At 38.2% G+C, this 23,251-nt stretch overlaps 2 protein-coding genes across 3 annotated transcripts; one reads left to right on the plus strand and one right to left on the minus strand.

The window, feature by feature from the left end:
• Positions 1–704: 704 nt before the first annotated feature.
• On the plus strand, positions 705–1,343 carry TIFA (TRAF interacting protein with forkhead associated domain). Its single transcript, XM_010224046.2, has one exon. The coding sequence runs from the start codon at positions 723–725 to the stop codon at positions 1,332–1,334; it is 612 nt and encodes a 203-aa protein (XP_010222348.2). The 5' UTR covers positions 705–722; the 3' UTR covers positions 1,335–1,343.
• Positions 1,344–6,109: 4,766 nt separating this feature from the next.
• Positions 6,110–22,720, minus strand: AP1AR (adaptor related protein complex 1 associated regulatory protein). 2 transcript variants are annotated; one of them, XM_088524022.1, is made up of 10 exons: positions 22,580–22,720; positions 18,082–18,130; positions 16,964–16,990; positions 16,310–16,335; positions 15,349–15,445; positions 14,463–14,561; positions 11,569–11,630; positions 11,053–11,126; positions 10,471–10,599; positions 6,110–8,137 (listed from the first exon to the last, which is right to left on the minus strand). In XM_088524022.1, the coding sequence occupies exons 1-10, from the start codon at positions 22,654–22,656 to the stop codon at positions 7,872–7,874; spliced, it is 906 nt and encodes a 301-aa protein (XP_088380148.1). In that variant the 5' UTR covers positions 22,657–22,720; the 3' UTR covers positions 6,110–7,871. The 2 variants fall into 2 exon arrangements, with proteins under 2 accessions (XP_088380148.1, XP_088380149.1); XM_088524023.1 differs by lacking the exon at positions 14,463–14,561.
• Between the last annotated feature and the right edge of the window lie 531 nt (positions 22,721–23,251).

Consider the following 23,251-nt stretch of genomic DNA (forward strand, 5'->3'; position numbering starts at 1 on the left):
ATTTTTAGATAGGCAGTGAGCCAAAAGTGGAATAAATAGAATTGGTGACAATTCCTGCTTTTGGTCCCTCTGAAATTCCAGATTTTGGGTTTATTTTACATACAGTCACATCACTCATTTCTAAACATTTTTATTTTGTATAATAAAAGAGGTAAAATGTGACTAAAGATCCAACATGTCACTTTTTACAATTTTGAAATATTACTGCCTAGAGTCAGAATGCATTTATAAATGTTCCTTGCCTGATATCTTCCTGTCAAAGCAATGCACTGTAAAACAGTGCACACACTGGCACAAATACTACTTACTGTTCTATTATAGGTGCAGAGGACAAGTCTTGCTGTATTTCATTCCTGTTAAGTGACGGATTTCTTCCAGAGCTAAATCCACTTGAATAATGAGTGGGTAGTAATTTACAATAGTGTATTTTTTCTGCATTCTCAAGCGCTAAGTAACCACAGCAGTAAGTGAGAAAGAGCTGTCCCCCTCACTTGATATAGTTGGCAAGAGTTCAGCACAAAGCGATCGGTGGTCACCACTGTGGAGTCCTTGGCAAAGTAATGGGAAATGATGGTGGACTGGGTATGTTCTACTTCCATGTCTTTGTTCCAGTAGTTTCATTGCTTGCTGTCATTTCTTCATAAATTACACACTGTTTTTTAGTGCCTGTGTGAGTACTTCGATGCCTGTCTGTAGTATTTTTTTTTTATTCCATTGATTACATGCTCAGATTTTGCTTCTTTCTCGTAGTTCTGAGGGCTTATTTCATCATGATCTTCTGTGAAGACGCCGATACTGAAGAAACAGTAACATGTCTCCACATGACTTTTTACCACCCTTGCCAAGATGACAAGATGATGTTTCGTTGCCTGAATTTCTGTGAGCGAGAGCAGGTCAGGGCCAATGAAATTGCTACATTCGGCCGCGATTCTAACATCTGCCGTTACAACTTTATGGATTCTCGTGTTTCTCGGATTCAGTTTTCTTTGCAGTTTTACAGAAAACTGGACACTTCAGAATTTGGTTTTGAGATAAAGAACATGAGCAAAAAAACCAAGCTGAGAGTGGACCACACAGAACTGGGTTATTTAAACAAAATGGACCTGCCATGGAAATGCATCATTTGTTTTGGGGAATACCAGATCTTAACAGAGACGCAAGAAGGGCAGTCTATGGATTATTATGAGACTTGCTTCCACTTGGCTCAAATGCCACTCTTACAGGAAAGATGCCTGCCATCACTGCAACCTGTACCTGAATGTGGCATATTCACTTCTTTGTCTCTTTCCCAAGACAAAAGTCCAAAAGAGATTGATGAAAATGAGTCATACTAGGTGGGAAAAGGATCAGATTGTGTACATCTGAAACCTGCATGATTTCAAGATCTGGTATCACATAGTCTTTACTACTGTTATGTCAATTTTGGGTGCACCAAAACATAGTTGCTTGCACAGAAGCAGGCTCCTGCCCCTGTCCTGTCTCAGGCATGTGCACGGTCTGATCACCACTGTCCATCACATCAGCAAAGGGGAGACCCCAGTTTATACTGCCCCTTCAGTCCACAGAAGGGGATTCAGTTCAAAAACCATGGCCACATGCTCCAGGAAGTGTGTTCAACACTGCTCATACAGAGCACGCATATTTTAGCTCTAACATGAGGTAGCTGAGATGTAATCTCTTGTTGCATTTATTATATTTTGTGCTATATTTTTGACATTAAGTTCTGCTCAGTATTTTCAAGTCCAGATTGTAACTTCTTAGGTTTTACAGTGTAAAAACACTTTGTCAGCATCAGCCTTTTTACCTTTTTAAATTTTTTTAAATCAATTTTGCAGAAAAATTTCTTCCATTTTTATAATAGATTTTTAAAAAATGCAATTTAACTGCTTTTCTTGTTAATGAAAATAACAATACAATGTCAGTGATCTTGTTATGTCAATATGCAGCTGAACTTTGCAGTAAAAGCATTTTGTTACTTGATAAGGATTTGTCTTAATCTACATTAGCCAAATAATAATCTGGAAGCACTTACGTGAGTATAATAACTCCTGGGACAATTCAGGTAAGAAATCACTGGCAGTATTCTGGGCTTTCTAGAAATGGCACTGCTCCAAGATAAGAGTTGAGTGAAACATTTTCAGCAAGTTGTCTTCCTCACCTCACTTAAAATTTTGTTTTCAGTTAAAATTTTTGGTCAAATACCCAGCACTACTCAAAAAGTGTTCCAGCTAAGTAGGGCTTTGTTAACATTTAACGGAGCTTCCCTCTGTTTTGTTTTTTTAGGTTATTTCAAAGACACACAGGAAAGCATAAGAACATACATAAGAGTTACCCATGTTACCATCCACCATTGTATCTGCTCAATAACTTAATCATCCTAAATGTGCAGAGATCACTCCTGCTCAGTTCGCTAACTACTTCCATCAGTTTGCTAACTACTTCCATCAACACAATTATACAGCATGTGAGTGACAGAAATTTACCTCAACCACATATCTCTAATCAGTCAAAACCTGCCTGCCAGGGAAATACTGGTGCAGTGTTTACACTGTATGTGTGCTGGACTACTCCTTTTATCCTCCTAAACAGTAGGAATCCACTTCAACAACAATAATTACAAGGACAAGAAAGCCAGCAGTGTAACTGAAGGGGGAATTACACAGCATAACCCGAAGTTACGCTAAACAACTTCAAGAGAGAGCAAGTCACTGCAGAGTCAATGAGACCCAGATAGGCCCATGTAGGATTTCATTAGTCCATTTGTCTCACCCTTGCCAAAAAAAAAAAAAAAGCCTTGTTTCCCATGTTTTCTACTGCTTGAGACAGTCTCTGGTACTGATGTTACCAATGCCTTCATCTTACATGTGCAATTCACATATCACACACCAAGCCCCTCAGCTTAACCTAACAAACCTGAGTAGCAATTACCAGAACACCAGTGTCTTCTTTGGATTGCAGGTTTTCAGTAGTTGAGGGCTGCTTGTCTTTCAAGTGTGTTGTAAAACACTCCAAATCTTCCTGCTGTTTTAACTACACTGACAGAAATAACTGCAAAGACAAGCTGCCCCGAAAAAAGCAAGCAAGATGAAAGCACAGCCTCACACAAGCTTATACTTGATGGTGAGCTTTTGTCTGCAATCAGTCTCTCATAAGAGGCATGGTGTTAGAAAGGAGGGAGTGCTTGTTTTGCATTCCCAATAAGAGCACTAAGAAAAACAACGCCATTTAAGTTATTAGCAAGGACATGCAAGTTCTTGCTTTACACTGCTCTGGATTTCAAAAACAGATTGGTAAAACTACCACTAGCTAGTAATATTTTGCAATTTCTGTTCACTGGCCCCACTGTACGTGACATTAGCCTATGCCACTAGTCAGATTAATCGCTTCTTTATCCTGTGCTGTTTTCATCAATCTCAAGTTTTCAAGTGCATTATTATAAGCAGAAGCATCTACAAATAGTACTTAGTCTGTCTCTTGCACAGAGTTCACCATGTTGCATCTTGCTGCACTTTCTGGATTCATGTAGTCTAGAGGCAGTCTGGGCATCCACAGAGCTGAGGTCAAACACTGTATAAACAGAGCTCCAGGAACTGGGAGAAAATATTCCTCTCGGAAGTACAGAAAACAAACACACACACACAAAATGCTTTCTAAACCCTCAGCATTTCCTAAACTATGCTTAGCTGGCTAAGAACCTTATTATAAAATAGGCACAAACATTATTCCTCTTCTAAGAGAATCCTATCACTACATTAATTCTAAACTCTAATAGGAAAACAGTATCACAGTATCAAGTAACAGACACACAGAAAGTTGCACTGCATCAAGTTCTAGATAAATGAGAAGCTGGCACTGGTGGTCCTGAAATTTTGAGGCATTTTGTCCATGAGTCTTTTCGACACCTGGGACAAAGCGAAAGAGCTCTAACAGGTTCCAATGTCTGTTTGCAGCTTTTAAAACCGCAAGTACTTGCTCTGTTCAGGAACTCAGGACATCAGATGCACTACTCATACCAGCTTTGTATCACTTAACCTTCCTATAGCTTGTTTGTCTCATGAAAAGCTAGACTGCCTTCCTTGTTTTGCCACTGCTGAAAACCCTCAGCCCGGCTAAAAGCTCACCAGAAAAATTCCCACAGGTTCAAAGGCTTTTGGAAAAAAAAAGTAGACCTTTAATGGAAATCATGAAAATTTAAACAGGTGGCTTGAAGGGCCTCTTGCATATGCCTTATAGTGCCTTCACCACAGTTAATTCTAAGTTTGTATCATCATTGAAAATAGCCTTAAGTCTGGATTACAAATAAAATTTACCTACAGTTTAGCTGTAGGTGATTCCAAAGAGGAAATTCAACTGCCATAATATGAAGTGTAAGTCTTGAAATTTACTCATCTGTTCATAAAAACAGGTCTTATTTCCACAAATAGGGAAGCAGGGGGAAATCGAGCTTACGAAGATTTTAATCCAAGGAAGACAGCCTGCTGTTAAACTATATTTTAGGTGACTATCATTTTTAGTATTGTTCCAAATTCAGGCACACATGGTAGGAGAATTAGGCAACTGGGAACAGGATGCTAAAGCAAACAAAGTTATTAGGAAGCTTTATAAATTTTCCAGTTGAAGCAACTCAGAAATGCAATACAACTGATACCTTCTGCTTGCCAGAACTTAACTTAGAACCTGAAGATAGTCATTTTGCATCTTCCAAACCATCTGTGAATTCTCTGCTCTGCCTCCTTGATCTTTTTCCTGGAGACTGCTGTCATATACTGCAAACTGTAAGAAATATTACATGCAAGAACTACATACAAGAAAGATTACAGGACAGGCAATGCTTTCTCTAATTTCTCACTTGGCTTAGCCATCCCAGTATTTACAATTATAGAATACTAAAACACAACACTGAAACAACAATTTTACACTTAGGTCAAATAATTCTGAACATTCTGCCCCAATAGTTGTGTCAAATGATCTTCTGTTTGACAATGGCACAACTTCAACGATAGTGAACTTCTGCTCAAAGCTTCTTAGCGTGAAAAAAGCCATGTAAGTTTTCTGTATGTATAAGCAGTACATAAACAACTCAGTAATAACTCTATGGAAGTAAAAATAATAATTTCCTATAAAAGACTCTCTCCTACACATGATGTGATCAGGTACATCAATTAAAATGGTACCCTGGCTAATGCAGTCCTGAGGACAGGGATGCAGCCAGTTCCTCAGGGCCTTTGTTACTGCAGCTCATTAGAGCTTCCTTTCCAAAGCACCACCTCTCAAAAAGGGATGCTATAGAGCTCAATAAAAATGCAGCTAATTATTTATTAAAAGCTTTCCTACTAATTCTCATGCACTGGTAATTTTGTATTAGCTTTTAATTATTCATCTTCATATGCAGCTTTCACTTTCAGTCCCAAAACAGCAACAGATAAAACAAACACCAACAGACTCGAGAACACTACTGACATTTATTATTTACTATTATCCTCCTAATAGGAACTGAAACCTATAATACCGTGCTAACCAGAGGCCTCCAAAATACTGTCCATACTGCTGAAGTGGAAAAACTTTATTTTTCGTAGCTAAGTGGGATTTACTTTTGCAAAAGGTAAACTAAAGCTAAGAAATTAAAACCATACTCAAATGAAAGGGAAACTCTAAAACAGCTGAACTGTTTCTATTGATTGTCTTCAGATTAAAAAACATAATAATGGGGTAAGTGAAGGTAAGTATATTACAGATCCTTATTTAAATATTTTCTTTGCAAAATTGCTTTAGTTATAGCACTAAGTCTGTACAGATATATGTATTACAGTACTGGTGCACTACTTCACATAAGCAATTTTTTTCATCCTTCAATTTCTTAAACTGTAACTTTAGCGAAGTTTGATCATAATTTCTCAGATCACTCTGAGAAGTGGAATTCTACTAAACATGGCTACAGAACACACACATTATAGTAGAAATCTTCAGTTCAAACTAGAAAGTTTCATTTTTGCCAAATGCTTGCTCATTTTTAAAAGCAAGATGGTCAGCTACAGTCTATTTCCCTCAACCATGGTCAAGACAACTTAATTTCACATTCACTGTTAAGGAAGGGTAGAGTAAGTTACACTTTCAGCAAGTAAAAAAAGTGTTTATTTACATGTTGAGAAAGTTGCCTTACTCTCAATAGGTTATCATTTGAATACAAGTTAGGAAAAGTTAAACAGGAGTAGCCACTGCCAAACCAAAAATATACATTTGATGTGTACAAATTTTTAAAGCATATTACAGGCATTGCAAATGCAGATAATTACACTTAGTATTTCCAATGACATAGCTACAGCTTGAGTGAAGAAATGGAATGATATCAACAAAGGATTTCTGTTTGAGAATGTCATATGTACATATTCAATCCAAATATCTGTTATTTTTATTTAAGCTAAAATAACATGAAGAGGACCACATCATATTGACCCTGACATCACACTGGATCAGATAATCTACAACAGCTACACAACTGTTACCAGCATATTAAATTCTTCTAACAACTACTAACCGTGTTGCTTTTATTCCACAATGGAGACATTACACCCCTAACCCTTCATTTAGGGAGAAGCAAGAGAGCAACACAAAACTGCAGTAGAATAGAATGGCTTTACTGAAGCATTGGGGAAGGCTTGAGATTGCAATTTTTCTTCATTCCTCTTCAGTTAGTGTTAAAAAAAGAAAGGTTTTTAAACTTACAATAAAAATAAGGGGAAGATCACGCAATAAAATCACACAATATTTGCCGTAACTAAACACCTGTTAAATTTCAGCCCATATTGGGAAAATTAACCAACTAAGAGGCACAAGAAAGCTAAAGCACTTAAATACATTGTTTTGTAACCTGAAAAATAAAAATAGACATTCTTCTTTATTTGTTTTATGCAAACACATGAACCCAGATTTTAGGTTCCTATTCTTTCCAACTTGGTATCAGAGCAATTGTCCTTCTCTCCAGTTTGCTCAGAGAAGGCTGCTTTTCAATAACTTTCTAATCAACCTGAATTACAAGTCTTCCACAACTTAAGAACTTGAACTTTTGTGTAGCTACATCTTCAGATCTGTTTCAGGGTTTGGGGAGGTAGGGGGTAGAAGGGAATTAAAACTTTGGTCTTCCTAGTTCTCCATTTAATAATGCTGAAGTTTGCCATTTTGAAAACGTTTAAAACAGAGTTTGTAAAGTTGCTTTCTATCTAGCACACTCCCGCTATGTCTGGCATATTACACAAGAAAGATGGCATCTTACCTAACCCAATGATTTATACCATGTTTATACAGGTCAATTGTGCTTTGTATAACAAAAATGTAAGGAGAAAAACACAAGGTTAGGGAGAAAATAAATTAGGAGGGAAAACAGCCAATTGAAAAACAGCTTTCACAAATAGTAAATTGCCAGTTTTGCACCTAAATAGCTAAAAACCAAAACATATAGCAAGTATTGCTGAAAAAAGACAATTAAAACAGATTTCCCTGTCCAATTATTAGATAAATTATATCAGACTATTTCTGGATAAACGTTAGACCAATGATTAATTTTAAAAATCAATCAGTAGAAATACAATTCAAGAAAATATAGTTAAAATATAGACATGACAAGCTGCAAAGCTTAAATTAGTGCAGATAATATTAAACCAGATAGCCAGAAATATACACAATAGATTCATCCTACTTTTCACAAAGATTTATAAGGTAGATGATAAAATTGCACTTAATTCTGAATTAATTCAATTAGCAAGTCACTTGCATTCCTTGCCAAATAATTTATAATATTGTTCCCTTCTTTTTCTTATAAAAGAGCGGTCAATTTTTGTATCCTCTTTTAAGCATTTGGTCATAAGCAAGTTTCACTACCTGTCTTGTTGATCAGAGTCAGATATCCTTACATCTGATGTAGACAACTCTAAGACAGGATTTACAAATCCAGCATACTCTGAATTGCCATTATCATCCATTTCAGCACTAACAAAGTCATTCTCCCACTCCAAACCATTAGAATCGTCAGAGGCTGAAGCTGGATGACTTCCAGTCTTCTTGCTGCTAAATTTTAGGGCTGCTCGGAGTATATCCTCTTCTGTTTTAGAGCGTTCTCTCATTGGAATCATTCTGTTCATACCTACAATTTAAGACATGCTTGTGAGATAAAACATTTTGAGGGAATTAGAACCTTAGAAGAAACAACAACAATCTGTTAGAGATCCAGATTCTGGAAATTTCACTCTTTAGTATCGTATCACCTTTCCTTTTCTTGCATTATTCAAATTAAGACAGTAGTTTGCAGTCATATTTGCCTCAAGTACATCTAATAGCCATTCCTGTTATTTTATAAATCTCTGTGGAAGACCCAGAACACTGTGGGACAATTCAGTTTCAGTATTTATTTCTCCTATGTATTTAACTTGCTGGTCTCCATTAAGGGCAAGTGTTGTGCCATTTCTAGAAAAGCTACTATCTGGAGAATCCTCTAATACACCTCAAACCTACTGATAAGTCACTTAAACATCAACTGAAAAAATTTAAACAGCTAAAATTTAGATACTGGGTGCATTTGTATAGGAAAGCTCTTCTATTTCTATGAAAAGATAGGTTTAAATTCATGCAAAACACTGATCAGAAAACTCTTTAGAGATACAAGATATTACATAGATTGTTAGACTTTCTTATGATGCATCGGACACCATTTCAACTGCTGCAACAGGTAAAGGGAAGGACTGAGCATACCATTTTCTTGAATTATTTTTCTTAATTCTCCTCATGCCTTCTTAGGAAATTCCCCTTTGAAGTATGGACCGACTAGTGAATTAACTAATTTATAATCGAACTTACATGTTGCAAGTGAAACACATAATTATCTTTTGGTGTGAACATTTGGGAAAAAAAAAACATGCAAGAAGTAAGTTTTACCATTCCCAGACCCTGAAGTGATGGATTTTATGTTAATATTTCTTGAATCTTTTAAAACAGAGCTACTTTTCAGCTCGATTATTCCTTTGGTACTGATAGCTCCTAGGATCTGGTGTCAGCAAGAGAGATGGACAATATGAGCTATGCTGCCAAATGTCATTAATAGTATTAGTACTACAAATTCCTTGTATACGCTATCTCTATGTGACAACAAAAATTGAAAATAAAATTACCATACCAAAACCTTTGTATTTAAGTCAGAACATTTAGCATTTACATTTCAACCACACTTCTTTTATCTCTCTATAAAACATGCTCTATGAATTATAACACTGCAGTTGTTAACTATGCTTCTGCTGCACTCAAGCAGCTCCGATCCACAGGACCCTTTCAGTACTATCATTAGTTATATATCATAACTATGCAGTACAATCAATAATACACAATCATGCCAAGTTCAGATCTAGGCACTTCTCATTAATAATCTCATAATTTGACAACCTTTCTGTTGAAGCAATATTATATTCTGTAGCTATCCTTATCCTAGGTTTAGAGTATTAGCCTTTTGACTATTAAAAAAAGCAAACACACACACACACACACGCACACTTGGGTTTCCCTCTACTTTGTGTTCAATCCCCAGACAGTTTACTAACAGAAAAATGTAAAACTAGACCATAATCAATAACCCAGATCACTAAGCCAAACTATACACACAGTTGTCCAGTCTCTACAGTAGCTGTTTGAAAGCAAACAGTGCAGTAACTAAATCTCCAAACCCTAAGAAGTAGTCAACCCTTTCAGAAGATGCTGGAGCTGGATACACCAAAGATGTGCTAAAATTAGGATGAGTAGTTCTTCAAACTACCATACCATCAAACATGACGATTGCAAATATCAGTGCATACAGATATGGCTGGTCAAGACTGAATCTCATTCTCATCTACTTTTGTGTAGTTACACAGAAAGATACTGCAATAAGCTAACATTTAAGAGTGGGAGGACAACTCAATCCGTAAAAAGCAAAGAATGCAAATTGCCCATTTCTGGGAGATAGAGAGCTCCCAGAATACTGTTTCTGGTCTGGTCCTAATGCCTTCCAAAGTAAAATCCAGTATACTTCAAAATATATCATACTGCTCAAGCTTCAATTCCTCTAGAATGCTAGTAGTTTTGCATACACAACCTAAAAAATGAAGCTGTTCCTGTTGCTACTGACTCATAAGAGGGCAGCATTTCTTCACAAATAGCTTTTTGGGGCTTTTCTAGAAGTTATGGTGCCACAATGTGCAGGAAAACAGATTTACAGAGGATCCAAATAAATGAATTGATTTATTAGACAGATGACCACATCTACCCAAGTAAACAATTTTCTAACTAAAGGTCAATTACAGCTATTTAATCAGTATGCACTTGAAAGAAATGCCATCAGAAAGAAAAGCCACCTTTCCTTATAGGAAGGACAAGTTTACAACCATCACAGTTAAAATTGCCAGTACTTTTAATCTGTAAATTCAGAAGGAAATCGAATGAGAGGATAAATACCTTCCTCATCTTCCCATTCTAAGTCTAATGAAGTGCTGTCATCATTGCCACTTGTTGATTTTGTTTTGGTCATTAAGTCACAACTGCTCTCTGTGTTTGGTGTCAGCACTGTAGCATCAGATGAAAGTCCTATAAACATTAAACATTGGTGTATTTTATTAAGAAACTGTTGAAAAATATTATATACATACACATTTGCCTCTTTGAAAACACCTAAGTCTTACAAGAATTCACTGCAGGTTATTGTCTCTACTCAGATGGCTGGGAATTTTTAACAAAAGACCTGTTTGCTTAGAGAATTTGCCTTTCAGAATTGGAATGGTGGTGACAAGTTATATATGCTGTGTTTGAGTCCATGAGGTCTTAGGGATTCAAGAGAAAAATGAGTTCCTGATTTTTCTTCTAGTGTTTAGAAACATAATAATGATTATATATATACACATCTTATATATATATACACATCTTTTATATATATATATAATATATATATATATATTATATATATATATATATATAAAAAACCACATTGTGCTCCTCAGAGTCACTTCACATTTAAAATATACATAAAGAAGAAAGACTTACTACTACTTCGAAAAGCTTCATACTGGATTTTTGTATTTCTCAAGAAGGAATCAATATCTTCTTCTGTGACAGAGCTGTAAAAGTAATGCACTTGAATTTATTGCTTTCAACTTTATAAATCTCCAAAGACACTAATAAAAGAGTATGCAAGCGTAATACTGTTCGCACACTTTTAAAGAAATAATAGTAATGTTTATACCTAAGTCTATGTGTGTACACACACAAAAATACATATATATATATATATTTCTATTAAAAAAGAAGATTTTATATATTGAGTAGTAGACTATAGCATTGATTTTTCATGCATCACTCCAGTAACTCCAGAATGAATACAATCTAGCCTCAATATTGGTAGCAACTAGCATGCATAAGTAACTACATGGTGAGAAAATTGTAAAGTAAATAAAAACAAATTTGACCTAGGAATGCTGCACTTGTAAGTGCAAAAAGAAAAACACACAAAAGTAAAGACAGTTTGGTTCTCATGTATCGTTATTACATTTTGCATCTTACCTTTGATAGTTTCCATTATTAACAGCATGCGCTCTCTGCGTTATCCTTTGCAGTCTGTGTTGCTACCAAAAGAAAGAAGCTGTTGAGGCTGCAGAAGACAATCACTCAGACATGTACTCAGTGCCCCGGGCATTCTCTTAACTGGGGTTTCAGAAGCAGCACTTGTCTTTCTCAACTCGGAGCAGTCTAAGTACAGCTTATAAGAAGACTGACTTTCACTCAAGTAACATCAAATTTAATGAGACTGAAGTGATCACCATATTCAAGTAGCATTGCTCTCCATCTTAGAAACTGCATCATAATCTTCATTTAAAAGAAGCTATTATGAATTCTGTGCAATATTTTAGCCTATGTTGTGCACAATAATCAAGAATCAGTATTTTGACTAGAAACATGTGAACACCACTTGATTGATGACAGCACCTGTCCTCTGCTGCACTATATTCTCTTAACTTGCAAATATTTTGACAGTTAATTCTTGGGTTTTGTTGAAATTGTTCTGTCTATGCACAAACAAGTCAGTTACCAAGTCTACCATTTAAACAGATTTTTTTCTCACAGGTGCCCTCTACTACCGGCCAGAGGAGTACTGCCATCCCTTCTGCTTGCCTGCATCAGCAAACTCCTTTATTTATAGTAGTAAAATAGGGCCTTGCTGGGACAAAACTAAGCAGAAACAGAATGAAAAATGCAAAACAAGCCAATATAAGCACTTGTTTTGCAGTTATAAGAGGAACAACAAATGTCACTGAAGCAGGGTGGTTCTATTTAAGGTTTTGGGGTTTGAAGTTAGCTCAAGTTTCTTTTCCTTGCCTTGAAAAAAATTAAGAATATAAAAATTGTGCATATTTGCCATATGATGAAAAGTAAATTTGTTACGATGCAGTATTTTTTCACTCTGATTATGGCAAATCTTAGCATAAAAATGAATGAGCTAAATTTTTAGGCAAATTGGACACAATGATCTACCATGTTTTCTCAAAATACATTCTCAGCATTAATGGATCGGTCTCCATCTCCAAAAGAAAAAAAAGGGGGTAAACAAACCAGAATTATAAATTTCAAAACCTTATCTAAAACTGCTCTTAGTTGGGTAAATAGTCATGTGAAAAAAAATACATTTGATCGACTACTATTTTCAATCCCAAGATGACGATGTTTTAATTTCTTGGTACAATTTTAATCTTAAACATTTAAACAAGCATCAGAATAAGCAGACTGGTAAGGAGACAAGAAGTTGTTTAAAAAAAAAAAAAAAAAAAAGAGAAATAGCACCCAACAGTAGTTATTTAAATGAGATGTGTTAAGTAAGTAAGGAGGAAGAGCCAGGAATTTGACACTAACATACAGTTAAGCAAGCCAGGAAAGTAAGTTTCTGATGTGTGCAGTAATTTTGTTTTTAAAATTCACATACCTACACAGCACCAGATTTATCTACTCATTTTGTTAGGTCACATACGCATATCCAGCCCTGTTGTTCCAATATACTATATTGCATACTATGTATTAGTACTCTCTGCTGCTATAAACCCTGACAATTATCTGGGCAATGTAAGCAAGCCAATCTTGTTTTAAGAAGATGTCATCTCTCCAGTGGAAAAGAAACAGAAAACCCAGAAAAACAAACAAACAAATGAAAGAAAAACAAAACAGAAAACAAACACCCCCCCCCACACCCCCAGAAAACCACATGTCCTGTCGACTGTTTCCTTGAACATGCTACAAATGAGGCATACACGTTACATATGAACAGACAGGGATAATTCTGATTATTTTTTGACAAATTGCATGTTTCCTGCAATCTGAAACCTGTGCAAGACTCAGAATGATTAAGGATGGAAGGGACCTTTGCAGATCATCCAGTCCAACTCGCCCTGCACAAGCAGGGTCACCTGGAAGATACTGCACAGGATCACATTCAGGAGGGAGAAGAAGACTCTGCAACCTCTCTGGACAACTTATTCCCGTGCTCTTGACACCCTCACAGTCAAGAAGGTTTTCCTTCAAATTCAGGCAGAAGACCACCTATTTTTCTGTCTGATTAGTATAGTGAATATACTAAATGAACTGATAGACAGGGATTAAAATAGGTAATTCTTTAAGAGTCAACACAGAAAAAAAAAAAGTCATAAATGCTCCCAGGAAACAGAACGGCAAATGTTTTGAATAAGCAAGAAAACATAACTTGGCTTTTGTTTTGCTTGACCAAGTTCCACAGGTTCCACACAAGTTCCACACAAGACATGTACAGGTAGGCACAGAGGTATTCAACCAAACAAAACAAAAAACACACAGCTGCTTATTACTGGACTTGGGCTGCTACAAATAAAATCACAAAATCATAGAACAATTTAGATTGGAAGGGACCTTAGTAGGTCATCTAGTCCAACTTCTGGCTCAAAACAATGAATACAGATGATTCAGAAACACTTTCTCTTCATGTTAAAACAAGTCATACAGAATGGAAAAAATAAGTGCATATAAACATATCAAGTTGTATTTTATAAATGTAAGGACATCATAACGTGTACTTAATTTCTATTTTTTTCATTAGAAGACAATCACAGATCACTTTATATGAACAGCAGTTAACTTCTATATAGCATAAGTCTGTTAAGCTAATTCTATGTTAAAAAAAAAAAAACCTCTCATTCAAGATCTGTACTCAGTGTCTGAATTTGTTTCAAACCATTTCATTCATTTTCAGTTGTCCCAGTAAGTTGTACTTTCAAATCAGGCATTTCTTTCTATTTCTTTCTCCACTGGAATTTACAAGCCCAAGCAAAGCAAGTTCCTCATTATGTTTCCTCATATGTAAAGGACATTAGGAAAGTCCGAAACACAAGAATAGAACAGAAGCTCTGATATATACTGGGGTCTTTTTTCCCCCTCACCTCCAAGAGCTTTTTCTGCTTTGCTGCCCTGGCTGCTTCACGTTGTGCAGCATATAAAGCCTCTTCTTCTATTCTTAACTTCTCCTCTTGTAAGGCTAACTGTATATGAACAAAACAGTAAGGGTTAACAAAAGCAGAACCTATCTAATCTTCCTATGAACAAAACTGTAACTCCAATAAATTAAAAGAAGAGCTACTAGAAAATAAAAATAAAGTAAAATCAACTATATTTAAAACATTTTTTCTTCATTAAGAGAATGTGATAGCTCCCCCCACAACAATAATCCCATGAAATGTAGACAGCTAAACATTACTCTATGAAACAAACATAATTTCAGTAGGAAAACAGTGAATTGCTGTAGTGAATTTACAGCATGGATGTAATGCATGGTTGTATCACATTATGAACTGCACAGCGAAAGGCTTAAAACTTTTCAAACATGTATTCATTCGAAATCATTCTTAATTTCTATATTGTATTCCATATCGTATTCCACTAACTGCTGCAACACTCAAAATGACAAATTAGGTTCTTTGCTTAAGAAAAAAAACTCTGAACAAACTCAGCATAAGAAAAGCCAAATCAAGTATCCTACGTGTTTTGTCTTTTACATGAAAAGAATTATGGCTTAATCATTATGCACAAATAACTAGCCTATTTATTCAAACTGTCATCTGAGAGATTGATGACAAGACAATCTCTGATGCAAACTTAATTTCACAACAGTCAATCTCCATGGGTTATCTAATAGTCTAATAAAAACCCAAGAGATGAACACAAATCATTTTGTTCATGTGAATAAAAACTCACTGCACATATGGTTAAGATTGAATACTTTAAAAGAAAAAAGCTGCCCACACCACACCATTCATTGTAACTGTTTACCTCTGACTGAAGTTTCATATCAACAGCTCTCTGCTTTTCAGCAATGGAGTCATAATGTCTGTCTTTCAAGTCAGCAATTTCTTCCTCAGTCAGAGGCCTAAAAGCGTGGGAGGGACACAAAAAAGACTGCAACTATTATTTATTCCTGACAACTCTAACTTAAGTAGATTCATATAGTCTTTCTTGACTGGTCCTTTAATGTAAAAATCAACAAGTTGTGCTTTTGTTTTACTTCTCCTAAGACCAAAGTTTTGGTTTACTTAAGACTATTACTTATCTCTTCTTGTCTCTGTAGAGCATTCTCTGTATCTGTAAAGAAAGCATCTTCCCACAACATCTTTTCTTAAAAGGAGCAGAATAATTGAATTGTCATCATGGAAGCCTCACTATTTTCTTAGTTGTTTTGGTCATGCAAGAGCATTTGTTGCTCTTGCATGTCTTCTCTGTAAGATTGCAAAAGCGTTATAATAACTATCAAGTCTGCCATATCCAACAGCTTTTCCTGGAGCGTTGGCTGGAGAACAACATTTTGCAAACTATCAAGATGAAGTAATACAAGATATCTAGAATTAGGCAACCAAAGCGTAGCGTTCTGTGCTAAAACACACTACCTATCAAGCAGACCTCTAAGTAACTGCTATTTACATAAATATTAATACGCTTATGAAAAGATCCACTGAACCTGCAAGTCCTAAAACCTCTGTAACCTTATATGCTGGCCATGGGAACAAGAATAAAGATTCTCTTGACAACATTCTATTCTGAGTGTTAGGTAGAGTTTTTGCAAGATGCATTAACTTTTAAAATGTTTAGACAAAGTTAAACATTAAGGTTAGTATGACATACATTCTTTTCATTTATCTGATAACTAAAAAGACAGTTTTGATTAGAAATATCAGGAACTGAACAATCACAACAGGAAAGTAGAAAGAAGGAGAGGTCCTGAATCTCCGAATCTTACCTGTGACTGCTTCCTGGGCTTTCCCCCTGTTTAAAAAAACAAAACCAAGAAAACTCTAAGTTTCTAAGAAACCCATTAATTTAGAGTCATAGGGAAAACAAAAAATGTATCCCCCATATCCTAGTTTTATAATTGGAAGAAAAAAATCTTCCCTTATATTGTTTTTGTTTCAAATTTCAAAGGATCTTGTCACGTAACTAACTGAATTGGCTGACTAAAAACAAATTAAAAAAGCTTCCAAATGAAAAAGCGCATTCTTTTGCTGTACATGAGGAGCCAATAGCTCCATGAGGAGCTATTAGTCTTCATGTTTTAAATACAGGACATGATACTGAAAACACTTTTTTCCTGTTATCAAACTTATGGGAAAGAAAGAACTGTGTATTAAATTAACAGTGAAGGTCTACGTTTTTTTCCTGAAAAGCTGCTTCGGACAGTTGAACCAGAACTTATCTTCAGGACAGAGTGCTCCCAACGCTTTACTTAGCAAGACCCTGCTAGGGGGGACCCATGGTCCTGTTGGGTCAGATTCAGAGCATTTGATGCATCTTGTTCAAGAGTTATATGAGAGAGAAATTTTAAGTGAAGTTTTAGATTTATAATATTTTTCATGTATTGCACTAGCAGGTTTCACTTTATGATTCTAGTACTTACCTCATCACTTTCCACTAGGTTCTCAAACTGCAGAGAAAAAGAAGTAAACAGTCTTTACAAACCAGCATAGCACATCACGAAACACCTAGTATGATTACATGTTTAATATACTCCGTAAAATCACTACTCCAATGATAATATACGGACTACAAAACTATTTATGAAAGCCTCTACTTTCTAAGCAAGAATTACCCTTAGAATAGGACCTACTCTCACGAGGATTTCTTGTCTTAAAAGATTACATTCTCTGAAAGGGCAAGAGTCAAAATTGAAAATCTTCACATATTTCACTACAACTCATGTGAGGGCCCTGACAAACAGTGAAGTCTCATTAGCTTATAGGCCCTTATCTGACGTATTCTAATTCAAGTAGTGGCAGGAGGACTGCGTCTCTTGCAAAATTCAAAGCACCATTTTAACTTAAAAGCATACAACACTTGAAAGGCACAAGGCAAATAACCTTTACCTCACATGGCAACTGTGATGCTTATCAAAAAGTACTTGAAGATATATTATTAATTTACAGAAAACATAGTGTTACCCTCTAACCAGAATTCTTTTTTTTTTTTAATGAAAGTCAAGTATGAAGAGCCCAAACTGGTCAAAAATACTTGAAAAGCATTCTAAACTGCACAAACTCTTACAGCAGATTTTGAAATACCATATAAAAATGAAGGTAAGCAAATGAAACTGCTCCACACTATTTCCCAGCGCACATGGGGTAAATATAATAGGCATGGAGGGCACCATCTATTGCAGGACTCCTTACTGACCTCCATACCAACTACACACCACACACACACCCTCTCGAGCTCAGTGGCAACGAAAAAGGCAATACACAGATGTTTGAATGCTTTGGTGCTGATGATCAGGTAACAATGGATATTCTACGTCTCTGTAAATCACAGAGTAAAGGAAGATGATGCATTAAAAGTCTAAAGATAGCCTGGGAACCAGTATCTTGGCATTCAGTGAAGGATCAATTCAGTCTGGAATATCTTGGAATATTTCATTATACATGAACTGTAAAAACCATTAAGGGGCTACTGCTAGAAAATAAGACAAAAAAAACCCACCTTTTTTCCCCATTTAGAACTGCTCTAAATGTGAGCACTCACCTCTATAGTAAAGTGTTCTCCTGTTGAACACGTTCTAAAATACTTTGATCTGGAAAAATAAGTCCATAAATAAAAAATATGGTTACAATACAGAATGACATTCTTCATTTTAAATTCACAGCAGAAGGAAAATAAGCCTGATACTTTACATATTTCATAAACTATTTAAAATTAATGGTGAAAGAAACACCATACTTGTTAACGTGTGCCCTTTATGGCTGCCACAGCACTAACAGGCAATAGCTTATAAACCCATTCTACAGAGCAGGAGGAAAGACAAGCACTTCAGATAAGGGAGGTCACTTATTGGAATGTGGGACGCCCCTTCTCTGCAGCCACCTGGCATTTGGAATCAGTTCTGTGGCACCTTCAACATGACCTTCTCAAAAGAGATTATTCCAGACAACTTCTGAAAATCCTATTGCTCATCATCATAACATTCAGCTCTTTATTAGCATGGCTTCTTGTACAACATCATACAACATCAACATCAATTTACAACACAGTCTATTTTGACAGCTTGACATAGCTAGAAGGTTGACTTTACCCAGTATGCCTAAAAACATCATGGATTACTAAAAACAAACAAACAAACAACTAAGCATCTCAGAGGAAAAAGACAACATTTTCTGACCAGTTATTCATAGACTGCAATTTTACATCATAAATCAGTCTTCTCCTTGATTCTGTAATTATTTTAAAGTAGTTCTCTATAAAAATCAATGCCAGTACAGTATTAAGTTACCTGAAAGTATTTAACCTTGCAAAAGCAGTCAGGCTATCATCCTAAAGTGCAATCAAATGTATATTGGTGATTCAGAAAAATGCCTGTTTCAAACAGCTTGTTAAAATCAGAGAGTTTCCAGGTGCAGGTACTCACTTACACCAGGAAGAAATCCAGGGCCTCAAGCATTTCTATGCATGTTCCATAGCGCTATCAGCGCCTACTTCTACCGTACCAAAAGCAACATGCCAGCTCAAGCCTGAATCATTTTAATCGTATCATATTTCATCTCCATATTGTTCCCTGGAAGTCAGTTGGGGCAGGTTTCCCCTGGCAACCTGCTGTTCACGACAGGCTGCAATGCAGAGCTGGTGGCTGAGAGCTGCTTCCAAGGTATCCTCACTACTAAAGCAGAAAGGCCGGTTCAGCTTGTGTGCTACATGTCATGTATAACTGAGACACGTGGCACAGCACCTTAACACACATTCGCTCCACTCCTGGGTAACATTTCCGTGTGCAGGAGCCAAGACCACTGAGAATCTAGCTTATTACTCCTCGAATAATTTTGTTTCAAAGAAGGAAAGTAACTTTAGGCATTCTTTCACCAAAAGTACAGTTCTGGACTCTTCACCTGCGTGGCCATCAATGGCTAGATAAGTTACAGGTAGAGGACTTACAAGAACTAAACAGTAAACCTAGGGAAAACCTAGACAGTTCAGTGTAAGCTCACTAAACGTAAGCTCACTAAACGTAATCACAAATATCATTTAAGTGATGACACTTTAAAGAAGACCTCTGACATTTTCTGTTTCTTCTTGATAATACGAGACGACCCAATTCTGTGCAATAGGTGCAGCTCAATCTCACAGCAGCTATGGAAGATTGAGGTCGCAAAGGACAAAAATGGAACTCCATCCCCATCTTGTCACATGTACTGCCTTCAGCTGAAATAAAATTCAAATGTTTAAAACTGCTTTTATTCTCACTTACTTAAGCTGTATTGTTTCACTACTTTGTAAAACTAACTTGAGAAGTGCATGTCATTGAAAGCCTTCAGCAGATTTAATCTAGTAAAGCAAGTACACAAGTAAAAACTAATTACTTCTCTCAGCATGAGTGACCAAACAGTTTTCATCTTTTGTTTTTTTTACCAAATAAGGAAAAAAAAGAGTTGGAGATAAATTCTACATATAATAAATATATATTTATTGTATTCCTTTAGGAAAAAAGAGGAATTCTTACAATTGAAGTCAGCGACAAACCAGAATGACCTACTTTCTAATTATGGCTGCAGCTTGTAGTACTCCAAGCCAAACTCTTGATCTATGTCAGATGAAGAATAAGGACACTTCTTAAAGTTTGTATTTTTACAGAATGGTGAAATTTACTTTGGTACAACTACAAGCAAGCACAGCTAAATTCTTAGAAGATTCTAAAGTACTTTTTATAAATTGTATACTACTCAGTTACTTAATTTGGAGATTTAGAGTCTGTTTCTTACAGGTAAATCTTGGTGCCTCTAAGAAAGATTTAGTAGTAGATTTCTGGGGGGGAAAAAAAAAAAAACTGAAATTGACTAAAATAATCACAATTACCTGGATAAGCTACACTATGCTGCTCCAGAAGAAGTCATATTTCCAGAACTTGTAACAATCTAACTTTCAAAATACTGGAATTTTTAAAATACATTGTACAGTTTTGTTTTTAACTTAATTCCCTATCTCTTCCCATCACATGGCTAAGGAAAAGACCTATGTTGCTCAACACTCAAATACCATAAATTACCAGCTTACATGGGAAATGAAGATCCATTGAGACATGACAGCTATCTCCAAGCAGTAGCACTGATAATCTTTTTCTTGTAATCTGATCTCTGCATAAGATATTCCAGGTTCAAGGGTCAGAAGGGAATCCAAATTCGTAGGGGGCATAGTCCTTTCAGTTAGGAAAACCTACTTCCTGTACTGCCATTTCAAGACTTCTTACATCCTTTCTATACAGGCTACACCTGGACAAATTATATATAGATATATATTATATACATTGTATATGTATTATATATAAGTATAACTAAATATAAATATGTATATTTTACATATTTTACATATATGTATTTTAGAATTATAACAGCAAACAATAAATTTCACTGATAATTAGAGTCTGATGTTGGTCTAACAGGAGAACTCTAAACATATGCGGATAGCTAAGCTATAAGGGCAAGCACAAACTGCTTCGGTGAGGTTATGCTCCCCAAAACTCCTTCCTGAACCTCTAACAGACTTATAGATATCCCCACCATTTAAGAGAAGGGCATTTTTCATAATTATATGTATTGGCATTCCTGGTTGCCCCTCTGTGAACTAAGCAAGCAGTAAATCGATAATTGCACGAAAGGCACTGAAACGCGTAATAAACTCCGACAAGTAAACTCGCAGACTTCTGCAACAACTTGCTGAAAATACGAGAAGGTAAAAAGCAAGGCAGAAAGCTGCCAAATGATATTCTAGGAACCAAACATGAACCAAAACCAAACACTGGAACGGATAACACTGCAAACAGTCATAGGCAAACAAAAAGGCAACAGTCCTGCAGACACAGAAGGAAAATCAGAGACAAAAAATATACAGGTTATAGTGACTTTAAAACTGAGGGAAAGATAACAGCATAGCTAGAAATTGCTGTTATAACCAAGACAACCTGAACAGCCCCCCTGAACCTAAGGCTGAGCCTGAGGTTGGAAGGGTAAGACCTGCACCTCACAGAACTCCTACCGCCACCACCCTTGAACGCTACAAAGGGCATTAGCCTCCAGAAGGATACGACTCATCGAAAAGCTCCTGGCAAAACAAGTATGTTTCATACATTATGTTTTTACTCATCTCACAGGACAAGAAGCAAACACTTGTGACAGCTAGTCAGCCATTTCAGATATTTTCATGCTTATTGCCTATGCCTACATTGCAAATGCTGGTAAATACAGAAAAGAAAAACAAACTGTGAAGGGGGAAACGGATCCCTTTTCCTGCTCAGATGAGCTCTCACCATGACCGCAACCCCCTGGCTGTTAGGAACAGAAAGGCCGGCGGCTGTATGCATTTACAAGAGAATTGACAGGAAGGCTCCCCCGGCTGCTGCAACAGCGCCTCGGACACAGCCCCGCACTCCTGGGAGCGCGGAGCCTCCCCACCGCTTCCCAGACACGGTTCCGTAGCTCCTGTCAGAAACACCCGGAAAAGGGCCAAGGACCAGGCCCTCTCCCGCTCCCCGCAGCGAGGCCGCCGCGCGAGGCGCTTTCGGAGCGGCGCGCAGAGCAGAGCAGCCGTTTACCGGCCGCGGGAGGCGCTTTCGGAGCGGCGCGCAGAGCAGAGCAGCCGTTTAACGGCCGCGCGAGGCGCGTTGGGAGCGGCGCGCAGAGCACAGCAGCCGTTTAACGGCCGCGCGAGGCGCGTTGGGAGCGGCGCGCAGAGCAGAGCAGCCGTTTAACGGCCGCGCGAGGCGCGTTGGGAGCGGCGCGCAGAGCAGAGCAGCCGTTTAACGGCCGCGGGAGGCGCGTTCGGAGCGGCGCGCAGAGCAGAGCCGCCGTTTAACGGCCGCGCGGGGCCGCGCGCACAGGGCGGGGCCGCCGCCGCCCCCGTGCCCGTGACGGGCCCGGCCGCTCTCCGCTCGGCGGCGGCAGCGGCGCCCGGCGGCCCCGCGGCGGAGGGCGGAGCCGGGCGCGCGCGGCGCCTCCCCGCCGCGGGGAGGGGGACGGGGCGAGCGGCGCTCCCTGCTCACCCGCCGCCGCGCTGCAGCCGTCCCGCGTCCCTGCGCAGCAGCAGCCCGCAGCAGCCCTGCGCCCAGCAGTTCCCCATCGCATCCTGCGCGGCGGTGGCGGCGGCTCCTCCTCCCTCTTCCTCCTTCCCGCCCGCGGCGGCCGTTGGCGCCGGCTACGAGCGGCCCCGGCGCCGCGCGGGCCGCCCAGCGGCCGCAGCATCAAGGGCCGCCCGCAGCCGTCGGGAGCGGCGAGACGCCGAGGCGGCCGCCGCGAGGCGCAACGCCGCATGCCCGGCGCCGGCACCGCCCCTTCCCGGGCGCCGGGGGCGGAGGCCGAGGCGGGCACCTTCCGGCGCCGGCAGCGGCGGCGCCGCCCAGGCCCGCGGGGCCTCCCCGAGCGGCCGGGAGCGCCCGCTCGCGCGGCCGGCTGGTCCCTTTCCCGAGCGGGAGAGCACCGAGCTACGGGGCATCCCTCCGCAGGGCAGTGAACTGCAGCTCTGGGTTTTTCTGCCAGGTGGTGATGTACTTGGAAGAGTTTCCTGAAAACAGACTCACACATGTTGTTAAAATTGAAAAAAAAAATCCTGGCAAACGTAAAAATTTTGAAGGATCTTCTCATTAAGCACTTAGTAAGGCTGCTTGTAAGGTATTTATTTCTTTCCAGGTTTTGGGTGAATTGAGAAAGGTCAGTTT

The sequence above is a fragment of the Tinamus guttatus genome, unplaced genomic scaffold (assembly GCF_059628265.1).
Source record: "Tinamus guttatus ecotype Peru unplaced genomic scaffold, ASM5962826v1 Tinamus_guttatus_pri_ptg000202l, whole genome shotgun sequence".
Classification (NCBI taxonomy): Eukaryota; Metazoa; Chordata; class Aves; order Tinamiformes; family Tinamidae; genus Tinamus; species Tinamus guttatus.